General features: G+C 40.7%; 1 protein-coding gene across 1 annotated transcript in view; it reads left to right on the top strand.

Annotated features, from left to right (window-relative positions):
- Positions 1-19,858, top strand: part of erbb4b (erb-b2 receptor tyrosine kinase 4b) — a 240,689-nt gene that overhangs the window by 186,247 nt on the left and 34,584 nt on the right. The window contains exons 15-20 of the mRNA XM_028393608.1: positions 1,948-2,102; positions 3,998-4,042; positions 7,452-7,584; positions 10,705-10,827; positions 12,253-12,351; positions 16,673-16,858. Coding sequence (XP_028249409.1) covers positions 1,948-2,102; positions 3,998-4,042; positions 7,452-7,584; positions 10,705-10,827; positions 12,253-12,351; positions 16,673-16,858 — 741 coding nt within the window. The remainder of the gene's footprint in view (positions 1-1,947; positions 2,103-3,997; positions 4,043-7,451; positions 7,585-10,704; positions 10,828-12,252; positions 12,352-16,672; positions 16,859-19,858) is intronic.

Here is a 19,858-nt window from a genome sequence, read left to right as displayed (position 1 = left end):
TGTTAGAAAGTGGTGGATAGTCGTCAAAAAAAATGTTCTATTCTAGTAAATGTAAAATCTAAACAGCAGCCTTTGGGGCTGAGAAATGAACCCCATGCACACACATGTGGTAAAAGTTGAAACTCTATAATAGTTGAGACTCAGCCTCAGCTCCACCCACTCTCCACCTCTTTGCCTGACAGACTATGACACTGCCATTGTGTTTTATACAGTGTGTTAATATGAAAGTATGGTCGATGGTCGAAGGTCAAAGGTCGCTATGGTAAGAAGCTTTATGCAAATTATGACAAAGTTGTATATAAATGTTGAGTGGAATTAAATAATCAGGAGATTACATTTTGTATAACCAAAATGTCAAAAGTCAACTTTACTGTGACTGTTATACCAACACACACATTTTCTGCAATTACACTGATACCAGTCATGCATCGACTGTGTGTGTTCATCAGCAGTAATTGCATTGTCTTTAATATCACCTAAGCGCCTTGCATGGTGTAAAACTGTGAAGAAGAGAAAAAAAAAATCTTTTAAAGACAGCCTTATCCAGCAGAATTACACACACACGCACACACATACACACACACACACAGGCAGACCAATTTAAATTTACAGCAGGGTGCTTTGGTCGGTGCTTTGGTTGCCCCAATACCCTGCTGGACCAAACAATGTTTGCTTGCTCTGTCACATAATTTAGCTTGCTGATGTGATGGGACTATTGTATAAACACACACACATATATATGCATACACACACACCCAATAGCCATGGGTGGGAAGACACTCATAAAAGCAAAGTGCCAGGCTCAACGCTAAAGCCAGTGAGAGCAGTGAGACTTTCAATTTGCATAATTATACTAGGGTGAGTGCACGTTCACACTCATACACACAAGCAATAAAGAGCACAGGCAGAAGCATTAGTGTAAAGGCACCCACACACACGCACGCCTGCTGACACACTACTTTGTTTGCGTGAACAAGCACTCATACACAGTCCTCCACTTGCAAAAGTATAGATAGCTGACTTTGTGTCATGGTGTCTGTGAGTGTGAGACTTTCACCCATGTATGTGTTAATGTGCGTCTAATAATTAAATAGTTGTCGATCCAGTGATTGTGTTTATGCGTGTGTGTGTTGTTTATCAGTGAGATGTTTTTTGGGCCTGCTGATGATACGATGCCTGTCTGGCAGAGCTCCTCACCTCTCTTCCTCTCCCTCTCTCCCCCCTCCCTCGCCTATATTAGCTCCATAAATCCTGTTCTAGGCGGATTGTTATGGTCATTGTGTGTGCTGTGAGCGATGGTTATTATCTGCCTGCTCTGCTCACACTGCTTTATGCGTCTCGTCTGCCTCCTCCCTCCCGCCCCTTTTCCTCTCGCTTTCTTTTTTCCCGCTTCTTCTTGCTGTCTCTCTGTTGTTCTGCATCCATGTCCACTCTCTCTCTCGCCGTCATTTCCCTTATTACTCCACAGTACATTCTTCTTTTCTCGTCTCCCCTTTTCTCCACTTTCACTCTCCGTCTTCCTCCTGTTATCGCTCTTTAACTCTCAAGCTTTCACTGCTACTCAGATGGAAGTGAAGCAGTTTTATCTGGAAAAGCTGCTGCAAAATCAGCACTTAGCCGCAAGTTATACATGTCTAAATATACCAGTCAATCAGCAGAGAGTTTCAGTTTCAGACTCGGGCTACAGCAGCTCATCCCTTATATTTGTGACACGACAGATTTGTCCTTTATGCCTGACTAAATATTGTCGGGTTGACCTCATCTAAACACCTGAGAGAGGACGCTGTTAAAAGCAAACAACACTGTTACATCCAGCCAGGCAGTTCAGCATTACTGCTGCAATGTCCTGACTTTTATACAGCGGGTGTACACATTGTTTTCAAAATGACAACATGCCTCTGAACAGACAATGTTTTTTTTGTGTGTGTGTTTTCTCACTGCCCACAGGGCCCTGAGCATTGTGTGAAATGCCTTCATTTCAAGGATGGTCCGAATTGTGTGGACAAGTGTCCCGATGGCCTGCAAGGAGCTAACAGCTTTATCTTCAAGTACGCCGAAGCCAACAACGAATGTCGTCCCTGCCACGCAAACTGCACCCAGGGGTGAGTGTAACCGGGGCAGGGACAGGTCAGAGCAGTGGGGTATCAGATGTTCAGAATTTTTATTTTTATAAGCAAAGTATGTGATGGTTTACAAGGATCGTTGATTCAAATTAATAATCTATTAAGTATAAGCATGCATGAACTCTATTATCATTTGCTTAACTCATAACCTTTAACTCAATCTTGCCAGACCTCTCTGCAGTGTAGGAGAATAGTCTGGTTCTCATTCAGTTGTAGGGAGAGCACACACAGGGTGTTAGTTTATTGTGGATGCCAATAAGGCCAGAATGTAGCAGACAGAACAGGTCACAAGGAGACGGCACAAGGTGCCATCTTCCTTTAGAGATTCAGCCTCCATCAGCCTGTTCAGCTGAAACATGTGGTCTTTTGAATTAAACTTAAAGACAGTGTTACACAGTGGATGCACGGTACTGTCAGAGTAAAAGCATGCAGCAAATAAACTCAAAAACATATTATGTGTAGATCAATTGACCAAAAGTAGACCATTCTTAATGCGGGATTCTAACCTTCATCAGCTCATTTCAGTCACAAATGGCGGCTGTTGTTGCTCATAGGAATGGAGTAAAAAAAAAGAAAATGGTAACTCACAAATAAGAAAAGGGGACGGACTACTTTTTGTTTTGTTGATGAATTTTTAATTTTGATATCTTTCCTTTATCCTTTTTTTAAGTTGCAATTCAGTGTTCCATTTTCTTTTTCGATTTTTTATTGTATTCTGTGAAGTACTTTGAATTCCCTAGTGTATGAATTATGCTACACAAATAAAGCTGCATTGCCTTACTAAAATGCCTTACACTAATACATAATGGCATTGCCACTCCGGCTTTTAAATCTGCAAAGCTGCATACTACAAATATTATACTTCATTTCCTCGCATGTGTGCAGAGCCACTACTTTACCTCACCGACTAGCCTCAAGTGTTGCAGTCACCACAGCACCTCCAATTTTACAAAGACACTTGGAATACATTGTGCTGTGTCATTTTCCAGACTGTATTCTTTGTGTGCTTTTGTCATTTGCTCTTTGCAGACCGACTTGTTGAAAAGCACGTACAGAACATTATACGTCCGAAAAGTGAGATAAATAGGGAGCGGAAGCAGGAAATTATAGAGACGAGGGAACAAAAAATGAAAGTGAGAAGTACGCTGCCAGTCTCTGCTGCTCATTGGCTACTGATCGCTCAATTTAATATTCAGCAAGGTTTGGCAAGGCATCATTTTGTATTTAACTCCGCAGGGATATTGTGTCACTTCCTTGTGTGTTATTTTCCTTCTCCTGAGTGACAGCCTCCAGCTCACTTGAGCATAACAATGTAGCCGTAAATGAAAAACACCAGGCTGACACTTTGTCACAGGTACAGTTTCATAAGCAGGTCCGCCTCTCAAAGGATACAAGCTGATGGAGGGTGGAGAGAGAGAGAGAGAGAGAACGAGAGACTTCCACACATTCAAATGAGCCACTACATTTTGAAGCTATTATGTGTGGTGTGAGATGCCACATGTGCCTGCTGCAGATGGGAGGCTTGAAACATTAACGTGAAAGGAGTTTTGAAACTTTCCAGCAGAGATCTTTGCTTTGCATCAGAAAGACGGGGCGGCTTTGTAATCTGTCACTGAACTTTACGAGAGTAGAGCTGAATATGTGCTAACAAGGCAGCACTTCAGATCTCATTTTACATTTCAGGCTTGTCTACGGCCGCTAAGAGTTTAACATGCAAAACCATCTTTGCTGCAGTCTTGACATGTGTTTGACAGTGAGCAACCCAAACAGCTTTTAATTTATAAAGCACAAATTCTTGATAATCTTCACACGCAACTTCTGAATGTTTGAGTGCTGCTTTTAACCTTTTGCTTGTCCTTACTTTGTTTATCAAGGTGCATTGGACCAAGACTTCAAGATTGCATTGGTTGGATGGACAGGTATGAGATTCTCCAGCATACAAACTATACACCTACAGTGCAGCACACACAGATAAACAGAAGAATCCCAGTAAGCAAAGTCTCTGATTAATGGCTAGCTCTAAGGCCCAAAATCCCTGTGTGTCCTTAATGCTTCTCTGTGCATGCATGCTTGTGAGAGTGTGTGTGTGTGTGTGTGTGTGTGTGTGTGTGTGTGTGTGTGTGTGTGTGTGTGTGTGTGTGTGTGTGTGTGTGTGTGTGTGTGTGTGTGTAGGCAGTTTCCCTGCTTCTTGATAAATTGATAGCGATTTAGCTTTTGTTGTGAGGCTTGGGGGGTATGAGAAAAGGGAGGAAAATGCTGCTCACAGTTAACTGCAAATGGATTCAAGACTTTGTAAGTGAAACAGTTTGGCACAAGTGGTTTGGAGGATTGTTGTTGGGCATTTAGGGGGTGATTAAAAAAAAAAAGGAAAACTGAGCAGTCAGCACTGCACAAGTTGGCTCTGGAGATCAAGGAAAAGGTAAAAGGTAATGTCAATGAGAATAATCAAACTGGGACAAATGGAAACACATTTAAACCATCTATCCACACAGAACACTTCTTTGTTTTTGTGAATGCAGTTCATAGGTGATCTGTTTCTACTGATGCCACAGAGGCTGATGGAGATGTTGTGATTTCTGAATTGGACCATTTTGAAAACTGATCAAAATCTCCACATATTCTCCTGAAACAGTATTTGTGACACTGCCGACAGGAGAAGGAAGGGGAACTGTAGCAGATGGGTAAAATGTAACTATCAGCCGACCCAGTGAACAGATCAGCTCTTATCAGATCTCCAATAGCTGTGGCGGGGGGATGCAGCCAGCTCCTAGCCGCAGCTATCAGGCTAAGCTGCCTGCTCTGACGTGTCTTACATGCTGTAAAGCCGTTACCTGTTGGAGGTATCATTGTTTTTTTTTTTTTTATTTTAGAGCTGCTGAAAGTGGCTTATCAGAAATACATGATTAAACTAAGCCTTTCAAGGCCATTGTTCCACCTGGCATTAACTTACATCTTATGTCGGGATTGTGTTGCATATCTGGTTAAGCTGGATTAATCACTTCCTGTCACTTACTCATGTAATATTTTTTTTCCTGATAAAGCTGAGTGGTACCTCATCTCACCTGCTTCTATTTGGCAATATCTTATTTTTATTCAAGATTAATTCAGTCAGGGTCTGTTCTCTCCCCCCGATACACCCCGTGTGTGTGTGTCTGATTGGCTCCTCCTGTGCATGATTAATTAATTATTTTTTTCATATTTGCTGTAATGGTGCGGAAAAGACAAAAAAAAATCCCATTTAGTCTGCTCAGATGCCCGTCTGGTCATGTGAAACGGTGGCTGGCTGGGTGATCTTTGGAACTGTGTGTTACTGTACAGATGGGTTTCATGGGATCACTCAGGGGAGCTGTTAATGTCAGCTGGAAGGAGAACTGAAGTGGAGCGTACGGAAGGAGTCAGACATCCATCTATTGTGTAACTTGATGCTAAAATGACTGTCACCATTGTGAGAGATTGTCAGTGGCCTGTCTTCCTGACACATACAGTCCCCTCCAAAGGTATCGGAACAGTGAGGCCAATACCTTTATTTTTAATATAGACTGAGAACATTTGGGTTTGACATCAAAAGATGAACATTAGACAAGAGATTCAGCTTTTATTTCCAGCTATTTATGTCTAGATCAGAGACACGACTAAGAAGATAACACCTTTTGTTTGCACCCATGAGAGCAAAAGATATTCGAACATGTGACTGACGGGTGTGTTTTGTTCCCTTGCTGTGTCCAATTACATTGATTATTCGAACAATAAATAGCGCTGAATGTCTGTGCTCAGTTTCAGGTTTTGGTTTCGTTTGTGCAGACTGCATTTATAGTTAGTTAGAGTTGTAATTAACATGAAAACCAGAGAGCTGTTTATGGGTGAAAAACAGGCAATTGTGAAGTTAAGAGAAAAATTAATCAGAGCCATTGCTAAAGTTTGGAGAGTGAGAGAGAGAGAATTAGAAGTTAGTTTAACAATTACCTTCATCCCTCTGCTCTGAAACATAGTAATACCTGCTGATATTGCCTGCAAAGCTCTTTGTGCAATGCATAATTTAAAACATCATAAAAATAACAATTTCTCATATCCTTACATCAGTTTATTTAAGGAATAGTTTGACATTTTTACAGCCCTCTCTTTTCTTGTCTTGTTCAGAGACAAATGAGAAGATAAATACTACTCTAATATTACGTCCATGAAACATAAAACTTTTTTTTCTCCACCAGAGCAGTCTACCAGCACCTCTAAAACGCTCCCTCATTATATTATTACACAGCATCTCTTAATCCATATAAAAGACTGTAAAAGGAGTTGGTGGTTTGATAGGGATGACACTAGGAATTCATGAGGTCACCCCCAAAATGTTAATGTTTTATATAAAACATTATGAACACCTGTCCACTAGCCATTTCATGGGATCAAGTTCAACTTTGCTATGCACACTGGGTAAATTGAGACATCAAAACCATAAAAAAAAAAAAGTCTATTGTCACAGATTTTCAAAATCTTCAGATTTCTTTCTTAATCGTTGGTCTCCTTCTGACAAATCAGCGCTGAGCTAACGTCTGCCTGGCTGATTTATTGCTTGGACTCCAGTTCTCACCAGTTCTCAACCATCACATTATAGGTATAGTGATTTTCTCCCTGTGCAGTGGAAGAGAGAAAGAGAGAGAGAGAGAGAGAGAGAGAGAGAGATGTGGAGGAGATACAGAGTCCCTCACTTCTCACAAAGACAGCTGACTGTGATAACATTTTATGGGGTGCATCCTTGCAGGCTAAGATATACCGTCCTTTTTTTCCAAACACTGATTTAGAGCAGAGTCTGAGCAGAGCATTGACCAAACAAGGTCCTTTCAATTCATCAAAAAAAGAAAAGAAAAGCAGAGTTGGTCTTGTACGCAGTTCTGTTCAACTCTGAAGACAGTTTGAGGAGAATATCAGGGAAATTATTGAGAGCCTTGATTTCAAATGGCAGCATCAGTGTGGTGCTGAGAATTCACTTTGATGGTGATTTCCATGTTTTTGATCTCAGGCTGAATTTTAATGAGAGGGCATGAAGCGATATTTGTTACCAGATAAAACTTTGTGGAAAAACAGACAAAAACTGAAGGTGAAGGTTTTTTTTTCTTCCTAACAGATCACCCACGCAAGCAGATACTTGTTTTGTGTGCTCTTTTTGTTTTCTTAATTTAGTGTTTTTTATTAAATTTTGTGCATAAACATGATGCACCCTTGTGTTTTTGTCCTCTATTGCTGTACTCAATTCAACCTGTCTGCCCTTCTGCCTCCTCATCTTCATCTGCTTGTTTTCCCTCCTTCTCTCCTCTCTCACTTTCTTGTTTCCAGAACCCCTCTGATTGCAGCGGGGGTGATCGGCAGCCTCTTCATGGTGGTGATCATGGTGCTGAGCGTTGCGGTGTCTGTGCGCAGGAAAAACATTAAGAAGAAGAGGGCCCTTCGTCGCTTCCTGGAGACAGAGGTAAGCAGATGAAATACAAGGTGGAAGAAAAGGTGGAATGTTCTAAGAAATCTAGCTGCAATTCAGTGTTAAAGTGACCCCAAAATGTGTTTTGTTTGCAAAAGATGTTTCTGCCTTATTTGAGAAATTTCTTGTAAGAACTATTTTCTATCCAACTACACTGGTATCAATACGCCAGGCGCAGCATGCGTTTACCCATGAAGAAAGACTAATGCTCATTACAGCAGAGTTACAGCAGAGTGGATGTAAACACTTATGGCATCCTCCTGAGTCGATGTCATGGCTAAAGTGGTGTTAGAGAGATGAAAGACTTAGAGTCTTAAGTTTAAAAAAGTCTAAGACTTAAGTTTAAAAAAAACATGAACATCTTTATGAAACAATTCAATACAAAGCAGATTATAATAAGGATTATTTAGGACAAACTGCACCAATTCAAGATCAAGCAAGATCAAAACACAGGAAACGCCTATAGGATCCTGTTTGTATTGCTGCAGTGTGTGTGTGTGTGTGTGTGTGTGTCTGTGTGTGTTTGGACACTCACAAGGGTAAAAGCCAGTAAAAGACTGAAGGAGAGACACAAAAAAGAATCAGGCTTCATGGTGATTGCAGAGTGGAGAAAGTGGAGAAAAGTTTCAGAAACTGTAGACTCAGCTGTTGACTTTAGCATAGTGCATTGAAGAGGACACTTCTATTAGTATTAGGTAAGGGACCATACCATTAGAAGAGGAGTAAGCACTCTTTCTTGGTGTTAAAATGAGAGGAGTACACCATTTAACACACTTGTGTGTCCGCAGTGTGAATAAGATCTTGTTTTGCTGCACAGGATGTAAGTATCAGTGAAGTGTTATACCTCCATAATTGTTGTATTTTTTTATTAACATGAAGTATATAACAGAAAACTACATTTATCCATCTATGCAATCAGTGCTTAGACACCTACCTCTTACTACACCTACAGGATAGGTAGTTAGAAAACAGTGGCACGCATAGCAGGTTTGAAAAGACACTGAAACAGAAGTGAATCATGCATCATACATATGTACACTATAATCAGAAAACAGATGTAAAGCGCATTGGATTCTCATCCATGTTTTAGGAATCAGAATGTTGCATTTTATACTTTATTGTGTTGTAAATAAATAAATGTACATTTTTAATACATAATAAATTGAATTTATGTTCAGAAACTATTTTTGTTTATGTAATTAAGAACACACTGTAGAGGATCTATAGGTATTTACTTTAGAGTAAATACCTATAGATCCGATCTGATGGCATCTGATTTAGGACCACATCCTGATTCAGCTTCCCTAACCTACAAAAAAAATCCATCTGATTGGAGTCCCTTGAGCCTGGTAGACTGGAGTAGCTTAAGTATGTGAGCAATTTTGACAGTGACCCAATGCAATTGGGACAGGGACAAAATCTCCAGGGAAAATTGTAGGGTGTTCATGGCACTGTAAACAATTGTTGGTACCTACCAAAAGTGGTCAAAGGAACAGCTGATGAACTAGGTCATCTGTGTCTATGGCTCATTGTGGGATGTGAGACTAAAGGAAGAACTCCTACAGCATCAATGAAAGCTGTTAATGAGTTTGCAAAGTAGTCAGTGCCCTGTCTTTACAACTGAACTCATCTATAGTGAGGTCATGTTAGTGTGTGTGTGTGTGTGTGTGTGTGTGTGTGTGTGTGTGTGTGTGTGTGTGTGTGTGTGTGTGTGTGTGTGCGCGTGTGTGTGTGTGTGTGTGTGTGTGTGTGTGTGTGTGTGAAAGATGCACTTAAGGAAGAAAGCAGCAGTGTGAACCAGTGTAGTAGTGTTCTGTTAGGAACCCTTAGGTCCAAGCCTTTATGTGGATATTGTGTGGACATAACATTTTTGGATATACAGCATTTCAACTAGTGGAAAAACTAGTATATCTTCAAAACTCTCAACCTTCTTGTTCCTTTTCTAAGCACATCTGTGTATGCCTGAGCAGCATGTCTACTCATAAATCAATAGCCAGTAGGTATGAGATGTGTCTAATTTGTAGCATGCTGTCAAATGGCTTGTGTGATGTTTGTGTGATGTGCTCTAGAGTGAAGAAGCTGGACAGCGATGCATCTTCAGCACCACTAATGCTGGACAGCTCCCAGTATAGTGGAACACCATAGTGTGTGTGTGTGTGTGTGTGTGTGTGTGTGTGTGGTTGGATCAATTTAAAGACATCTGTATTTTTTCTGTGTTTGTTTCCACCCCGCAGAGGCTAATATGTTATTCCATTTAAATGAAGAATGGCCTTTGTTTTTAATCAAATGGTAACCATAAGACAGAGCCAGAGTAGCTGTGGACCACAATCAGGCTGATTTACACTCTCTGTTCTTCTCTCTCTGTCTCCCTCTCTAAACATTTTTTTTCCTCTAATTCTCCTCATATTGCTCCCTCACTTATGCTTTTGCATCAACTTACTAATTCAGCGGCTCGCTTCTTCATCGCTGTCTTGTTGTTGTTTCTGCCACAGTTCGTCTGCCGCTCTACTTCTTCCTCCCTCCCTCCTTAGATATAATCTTTCTCCGTCTTTTACTATTTCATGTGTTCGTTCCTCCACTTGAGCAGTAATGAGACAACAAGTGTCAACTCCTGTTCAGGCTCCGCAATTATTCACCTTCCCCCAGTCCTTTTCTCATTTTTTTTTATCTCCATGATCCTCTTCTTGTTCACATATTAAATATCTCACTTACACTTCCCTTCACCTCTGATATTAAAATGGTGATCACAATTTAGATTTGTGATGTAATTGTAACCCTGCTGTCACAATAAGAACCAGAGCGTAAACGCTCTATATTTTTAGCAACAGATGAAGTAGGCACCTGTAAATACTGCATTTGAATGTATCTATTTTAAGCACTGATATTTCTTAAAGAAGCTCTCCTATTTCGTCATAATTCCATGTACGTGTGTTACGATTAAAGCAGAGTTTCACAGCATGACTTGCTAGAAATTAGGTCACCATTTTTAGGCACACCCCTCTCTGGTTGTTACTGTCAGCAACCTGTGAGAAAGTTTTTTTTATATAACTTTGCTGTTGTTTTAGGGTTTGTGTTACTGATTGAATGCTTGCATGTTATTGTCTGTTTTATCAGTTGGTGGAACCTTTAACGCCCAGTGGAACAGCACCCAATCAAGCCCAGCTTCGCATCCTAAAGGAAACAGAACTGAAAAGAGTCAAGATCCTCGGCTCCGGGGCCTTCGGGACGGTTTACAAGGTAAAACTAGAGTCCTTTTCAGCAGCCACACATATTTCTATGTAAAAGTGCAGTTGTCTTTGCAATCTCACATCATGAGAGGAAAGACAAGAAAGATGGATGGCAGGATCATTAATGACAGGAAATGATATGGAAGGCTGGAGGCAGGAGATGAAAAGAATAAGTAATAGCAGACATTGAGACCCTTGGGGTGACAGTGAAATAAGAGGGAGCTGAGGTCACTACCAGTGCAGGGACGGGCTGGGGAGAAGCAAAGGGAAAACATAGCTGAAATTAGAAAGAACACTCTCCCTGAGATTATAATTGGTCGTTTTATGGATCCATCCATGCACAATATCACACAATTTTAGGTCAGAAGTATGATAGCATGAGCGTAGATGTCCTTTTCTAAAACACCATCTTGCACACTTACTTCCCTAGGGGAATTCCAAAGCACTTATAGAAATGTCAGAGTATGCAGTACGGCCACTTCGGATCCTCAGGGTTGGACCACAGGACCCTGGCCCTGGCCCTATCTCTGAATCAAGGAGAATTAGTGTGATGCTAATGTGGAGTTCAAGGACGACCCTGATCTTATTTTCTCAAGTCAAATTTTATGGCCCATGTTGCGAGGGGCAAAAACACATCGCTGGAACTTATTTCAAAACATTTGTGATGCTTGATTTCTTCTCTCTTTTAAATCATTTGACAGCTGATAAACCATCGGCTTTTAAGTCATTTTCAAGGGTCAGTGTACCCACACAGTGTGCAGTACAGTCTCTTGTAGATAAATATAGGATGGGATCTATGTAGTTTTTGGAAAAAATAAAATTATTTCAAATTAAATCATTTTCTTTATAAAATACTTGAATGATATGGATATTTATAATGTTTTTATTTGTTTATTATTTTGTTTGGATATTATGGTAAAAACAGTTCGCTTTTTGGCTACATAGTGACACCATGTCAATTTCCTACAGTGACCAGATTTAGGACTGCATTAAGCTTTTCTTTGGCTGTTAGCATTAGCAAGGACTTTTAACCTTTTTGGCCTTACGTACATCACACTCATATTTCATTGAGTGTTGTTTGAAGACTGCTCAGTTGCTGGTTCAGGATGGTCACTCGTCAATGTGCAGTCCTCTGGCACTATAAACTAGTTTAGAGGGACAGGTTGCTTTCGTCCTGGGGGGCACACATTTTACACACATTTGGGCTACATCTTATAGGTGTATAATTAACATGTAAAAGTCTAGACCCTGCATAGAACACAACCCCATTTTTGCAGATGTATTTCTAAGAAAAAAAAAACCCACTAGTACTACTACCCACTACTTATATTTGGAACAATATGGTGAAAAATCTTTCTTTCCATGCTGTTTTTTTGTGAGCTTGCAATCAGTGTAGTGATTCATGGTGATGTTTTTGTGTGTGTTTCTTCTTTAGGGTATTTGGGTCCCAGAGGGTGAAACTGTGAAAATTCCTGTAGCCATCAAAATCCTTAATGAGGCCACAGGACCCAAGGCTAACGTGGAGTTCATGGACGTGAGTATCCTGAAAACAGACCAGAAAAATCAATGTTTCTGTTGGTTGAAACTAATTCAGCAGTCTGTAATGATTCTTCGTATTTGATCTATTGGTGAGATGAAGCTATTAAGAACCAAACCTAAGACCCCACAGATACCAGACTAGAAACCATCAGAGGCCCCTAGGAGCCCTGCATACGTAACACACACACACACACACACACCCTGCCACAGGCTCCCAGCACTGTGGGCAAGGCCCCATTTATAAAACATTCACAGCTTGGCTCATTTCAAAAGGAAAAGTGGAAGAAAAAATCAAAATTACTACCCTGTGATGATGCAATGCAGATGAAATAACTCCCATCAACACACACGCACACACACATACACACACACACATCGAATGCGACCCACTTGCACTCATGTTTTGCTCTTAGTTTGGCAGTCTAAAAGGAAGAGTTTTGGAGTGTTAGCATTTCTATTTATATCAGGTCGTCTTTGATGAATATCCCATGTGTGTTTAATTGTATGTTCTGCTGCGTGCTTTGGGGAGCTTGTACGACAATCACAAAACTAGTTAGGGGGCAAGGAAAAGACAACATATGTATGCAACATATGCAGACAAAGGTGACACAGAGACATAATGTATACAAGAAGGAGATATAATAAAAAAAACAATGCTTATTCATGTATCAGAAGGAAAGCATGCAGCTGTATATATCATGATGGACAGCCATTGAGAGGCAGTCGGCTGGATAATCACTACCAGTGAAGAGGAGAATATTTTTTTACTGAGCATGCATCAAAGTAGTGTAGGAGGAGAGTGAACTGAACAAACTGTACACAGAATGCAGCTGCTTTTGAACAAAAAAGAACACAGTGATGATATGAGGTGATCAGAATGGGTTACTGAAAGTAATGCTATGGACTGAAAATGCATGCAAGAGACTCCAGATAATCTTTAAAGAAACAGAATGAGAGACAGAGTGTACAAGCTTGAGGATTATTCTTCCTCCTCCTCTTCTTCTTCCTCCTCCTCCTCCTCTTCTTCTTCTTCTTCTTCTTCTTCTTCTTCTTCTTCTGCTTCTTCTTCTTCTTCTATTGACTGCTGAGCAGCTGGGGGCTGAGCTTCTGCTCCAGGGAACATTGGTGGTGCTTACAAAGGGGAAGCACAGTGCCATTCATTTACTTTACCCATCCATTATTTTCCTGCTAGACTGGGAATTCTGACTGGTGACCTTCTAGCTGCAGGCCACAGTCGCTTGCCTCTGACTGTTTGAAGAATGTCACAGAGGATTGATCGTTTTTCTCTGTGAGTGTGTGTGTGTGTGTGTTATTCTGGTTAGTTTCCCACTCCATACATGTGGAGCACTCAGAGAAATGCAGCTTCCCTCTTTTTAAAAGGCAATCAAATGTACAAAAAAAAATACTAATTGCCAACTTTGCCCCCTGCTGTGTTATTACACCACATTATCATTATGCAACAGTTTGTAGCTACAGCCTCTTGCAGCATGTTATTCATTTAGAAAACCAAACTTCTGCTCAGTTTTCACTGAAGCAGCATAAATCTATATATAACCTAAGGTCTGTCCCTGAAAATCATCTTCAGTAATTCTGTTTCAATCGTGAATAAAGAAAACAATATTCTGGCCTTTTCATGTCTCAATTACTGTTCTCAATTTCTATCAAACAAACAGCGCTCCAAAAGAACACGTTTACTGTGCTTCTCAAAACATTTCTTACACAATGCTTTAAAGAAAAGCAAAACGGTTCCTGTGAAAAACAGCTCATATGTTGTGTTTTGAATCCTAAATTTGACAAAAAAATAAGAACAACGTCTAGTCTAAGCCAATCAAGTCTCAGTACAGGTGAATCAATGTTGTCAGGAAGAGCTTCGAAGACGGCCCCGTCATCATCACCATGCAGAGACCACTGACAAGGTCTGTGAACTTAACCGACCACAACCACACACTGAGGCAGAGCTGGGTGTCGCCATTAGCATGTTCGCACAAGAAACTCTTATCAGCTCGCTGTGTCTTGGGCCTGATGAGAAGCTGATTAGGCACGACATGCCAAAGAGCAATTTTTAAAAATAGATCCTTAAAAGAGTTCTTGTTCTTGGATCCTCCACTTCCAGACTGAGACTGAAGAACTATCAGTCTCCATCTACAAAACAAAAGCCTAATTGGTAAGATCCAGAGGCAAGGTGATGTGACACATATAAAAAAGAAGTGCTGCTGGTGGATAAGCCTGGAAAAGGGTCACACTATTATATAAGCCTCCCTGGCAGCTAATAGGAGAAAATACAGAAGATTCAGTGTGGGAAGTGGAGGAGAGGAGTGCTCTTCCCAGCAGCACAATGCTACAATCCACAAGTCCATTTCAGCTTGTCTAAAACTTACTCTGACAACTTGATTCACCACAACTCCCTTTTCCTCAAGATGAAGAAGGGGCTCGGCTGTCACCATTTTGACAACTGATAATGCAGTCATGGCTGCAATGGATTTACCATCCACTATCTCTACTATCGCTGCCCACTTAATGGTGTTAAAATCTATTGCCACAGTTTCCACAGCACATGTATTACAGTCTGAAAAAGCTCTATGTGATGCTGGGGAATTCATTCATTTACTGACTACAGCTGATAGATTTGATATATCTCCAGCCTGTGGTCCATATGATATAATTGCATCTTGAAAATTATAGTCCTTTGTGCATAGGATACAGTCAGATCCCCACAGTGGCAGATGAACTCGTCACTCCAGTCAAAGAGCAGGCAGACTGTCTCACAGACTTTGACCTGATTTGCCGTCCCCCTTCTTGTATGTGCTGCCATCGCTGGACATCTTCAGCCCGTGAGCAGTGGATCTGATTATGCAAGCATTGTGATAGATGAGCCACATAAATTATAGATGGTGTGGTGCTTGTATCTCTTTGTCAGTGCTCAGTGGAGCTTTATGCACTGTATATCTGACTCTACACATCCACCTCCACCTGTCTCATGTATTTGGCTGCACAGCTATCCATTTCATGATGAATTGTCACATTAACCCATAACCCATGATGTGTGTGTGTGTGTGTGAGGTAGATATGCAGAATAGATGAAGGCCTATTTCTGTCTTTGGTAGCGTTTCTGTCTCATTTGAATAATATGTTTTTCGTGTTGGAGTTTATCATGCAGTAATCATATGCAATATAGCAGACTGGTGTAGTTTCCATTTTTTTATTTTATACCTTGTCACATATTCTATAATAGCAAAATTACATACCAAACATTCTGTACACCACCGCAGAGAAACAACAGCAATCCCACCCTGCTGTATTTACTGCATTTTTACCTTACTACAAAGAGGCTTGACAGTCAAGTGAAGTGAAGTTGTGAGTCACTTTGATGTCAAGGTTTTGAATAAAATTCTTCTGTTTCTGACTGAGTGGAACCTTGCTGCTCACTTCAAGAGAAACTTGAGCCTTAAACAGAATAAGGCGTCCTATGATCTTTTGCTCTTCCGTCTACACTTGTAAACATGATGAACTCTCTGGCAGTATGTGGGTCTGAATTTTAGTGTTGGCATTTGTCTTCAACAGGACATCAACACAACTGACCCACTGACATGATACTGTGCGAATGGTGGACTTGATGGTACATATACATTTTCGGTTCTCAATGTGGAATTAAACTAAATGAACTCATCAATGGAAGATCCTGAACTTCTCTTTAAAATGTGTTGATTTGGCCATTTTGGAGAAGATGGCGGCTAGTGATGCATATCATGATTGACAGTTGGAGGAAATTATTTTTGCAAGAATGAGGTAAGGTGCCTCCTGGCCTTTGGGTAAAATGCTTGCAAAGCGGTTTGCAATCATGATACCTTACCTTGCAAGTCAGCTGGAATCTCGTGAGATCACACAACAATCCATCTCATCAGGCTCTAAGCTATGTGGTTTTGTTGTTGGTCCACTGTGGGTCAGGCCGATCAGCATTCTGGGGTGGGTACTGATGATTATGGACTACACATAACTGCTTGCTGGCTTTTAAAGATCCTTAGGCTGCAGCTTCTTGTTTCCTCTTTGGGGCTCTCATAGTGCATCATATTGTTTGTCCATGTGATTGATTGAACTACACACACACCAATATTTTTTTAATTTGTCCTCCATCCCAACAGTTCAATAATAACATTGGCTTAGGTTATTGTATACACACACCTCAGGTTGTGTTCTTGCTTTAAATATAGGATATGTTTTGTTACATACATACCCACTGATTTTTGTTACAGTATGTATAATAAAAGTGCAAAATGTGCCTCTATATGCCTGCCTCAGTGTGTATCTGTCTCGTCCAGGAGGCTCTGATCATGGCTAGCATGGAGCACCCCCACCTGGTCCGCCTGCTGGGCGTCTGCTTGAGTCCCACCATCCAGCTGGTGACACAGCTGATGCCTCACGGGTGCCTCCTTGACTACGTCCACGAGCACAAGGACAACATTGGATCGCAGCTTCTGCTCAACTGGTGTGTCCAGATTGCCAAGGTAAGGTCAAAAACATCACCCAATCATTGCGTGATAGCTGAGTGGTTGATTTGTTTGGTGGATCGGTGGATTGGTATTTGGCAGGCTTGATTGTTTGCGTTGGGATTACGCACACTCACAGTTACCAAAGCTCCCTTTTACAAATGAACAATGTTTGCAGTGTGAGAAAAATTATGTTTATATGTGTGTGTGTTGCACATGGCTGAAAGCCAGAAACAGTGGCTTGAGACTTAGTAAAGCGCCTCTGAGTGTGCTGGTGAATTCAGCAGCAGACAGAAGAACCCTCCCCTGCCAGCCTCTCTGAACAACTGAAGTAAATAATTTAAGTCTTGCTTGACTTTGCTGGGGAAAGTGTGGAGTGCTGGGGGACTCACTGTTACAGGATCATGGATGTAGGTGTGCATCATAATTAGTTATAATGTAGCTGTCTTTAGAGATAGGTGACACATACACCTAATGGTCTGACATAGTCTAACAACCCTCATAACACCTTATTAAACCCTATAAGCTCCACAAACATCTATTATTTATAAAACTGTAAGCACTGCAGTGCCATTGGATTCCGATATGATATACATGGATCATGATATCATTATATCTCCAGACATGCTGCATTTCATAAGTGGCAGGCTGATGCAAACTGTCACACATAGAGAGCAAGATAATTGGTTTGAGAGAAGCAGAATGAAAACGACTGCAGTCCTAAGATTTAATATCTTAGACAAATATTTCTGTTGCCATTTTTGGCTATACCAGAAGCAGGCAGTACTCCAGCGAGCTTCCAGGAGAAAATATTAAACCATCAATTAAATTTGGGACCCAGCAAATAAAGCTTTTTTGTTGTTGTAATACCACAGGCATTTAGAGCTTGCATTAAGTCTTGCCATGCTGACAAACTTCCCATGCTGTGCAACACAAATATTTTCATGGTATGGAATTAATCTCACAAATGACTTGGTAGAAAAGGGACACAGATCGGCTACTTGCACATGAATAAATATATGCCCACTGTGAACAGTTGTCAACAAGGAGAGATGTATAATTCATAAAGGGTAGATACGATAATGTTTTATTTACCATTGTGTTGTGTTACTCTCTGTCTCACGCATATATACTGCATTGTTTGCAATAATTGGCTGCGGCACCTGGAGACACAAATAGCCGTCAGGGGCTGGGGGGGGGTTAACAAGGTGGCAACACTTGGGTTGAAGTGCACACAAACACAAATCGTCCTTCTGAATTCAGCTGAATGTTTCCAGCAAGGTGAAATGGGACACTTAGCCATCAATATTCCCCCTTGTAAGTGCTCATAATAACTTATTCCAGACCTGACTCTGGAAGCATTATGTCATTATCTTTATCCTGGGTGTATGCATGCACTCTCGCATGGTCTTACACGGCTCTTGAGGCTCTTAAGAGTAACAGTGCTTCAACTCGGATGCAACAACCACATGGCCCTCCCTCCCTGTCATGGCCACCATCGCACCCATAGATTATTAATGGAGTGATCTGCTATGAGAGTCATGCTAATGAGCAGATTCATCAGAGCTACTCTGCATGCAGGGCTCTGATGCCACAGAATGTTTTTTTTTTATCTTTCTATATTCCCTCAGTATAACCTACTATATCATTTTCTCCTCATTATGTCTGCTTGCTTTTTTAAATCTCTTGGTTTTTATGCAACAGCACTGAGAACAGACTGTCTTCTGGTCATACAGGATGCCATGTATGAGTTTTGCCAATTTCCTTAAAGGTTTAAGTTTCACAGTCCACATTTTTTTTGGTACCTCTTCAATCATCCCCAAATATACCAGAGTATTAGCATACAGCAACTTCATGCCCTAATATAGTGTTTAGAGGATAATTTAATAATTTATTTATGCTAATAACAAACAATCAGTCATGCATCTCTGATTTATGATCAGGTGGGATTCACCACTGAGCTCACCTGGTAGGAGCAGGTTTGGATGGTTAAGAATATTTGGGGAAGCTGAGAGTGAAGCTAATAGTAAATATTGCCTTATAAAGATTTACTAAACTTAAATAAGCCACTGTTATTGTCTTGTTAAATTAAAGTATCATCCTCTCCTTTACGGCTAGAGTAGATCCTCATAAGCCACACAGTAAAGCAACGCTGTTTACTATAGGCCTTCCTTTTTAAAATATGAAGTTTAAATGAGTCCAGTGTGCAGGTTCATAAGGACAATGGCACATATTCAATATGGAAGTTATTATAACGAAATGTATTTTATAGGAATGACTTACAAGGCAGCAGTCAGTAAGAATGTGAACATTTTAGCAAGAAAACTTTCCGCATTGTTCCGTCCATTCCAGACGTGCAGCTCCAGACTGACATCTCTGCAAATATTGGATTGATTGCCATGAAATTATGTACGTACAAGAGGATAATTAATCCTGCTGACTTACACGATCCCTGACCCTTCATAATGATCCCGCTAGCAGGTCGGGGTTTATCTACCAGATGGATTGGCGCAAAATTTTGTAGACATTTATGATTCTGAATAATGAGTGACTCTGTCGGTCTGTTGTGGTTTTGACTGACATATCTGGATTGCCATGAAATGTGGTTAAGAAAATAATTTACACCACTCAAGTAATTGTTCCTTGGATTGGATGGGCAACCTGTTGGCCTGTGTGGCCCACTTCTCAGCCAGTTCCAGGCCCCTTTTAAACCCTGCACAGGATAAAGCAGGAATACGCCATACTAGATAAATGGAGTGGTTTAAACTTTTAAACGTTTCCTTAAGTGCTTTTGACAGATCAAAATCTTACCTTTTACCATTGCCTTTTAGTCAGTAAAATACTGATGGTGTCTACTCTAATACATGTCTACTCCATGTTTTGTTGTTGTTGTTTTTTGTCAGTCTTTATACTTCACTCATCATCAGCTGGCTTTTACTCAGAATTCTGCTTGAGATGAGACACATTCTGACACATTAATTAATAAGAGTCAGAATCAATTTCATCTGAGGTTAAAAA

Source organism: Parambassis ranga, chromosome 21 (genome assembly GCF_900634625.1).
Source record: "Parambassis ranga chromosome 21, fParRan2.1, whole genome shotgun sequence".
NCBI classification, from domain to species: domain Eukaryota; kingdom Metazoa; phylum Chordata; class Actinopteri; family Ambassidae; genus Parambassis; species Parambassis ranga.
The sequence above is the reverse complement of the archived record's forward strand: the minus strand, read 5'-3'. Positions and strand labels throughout refer to the sequence as shown.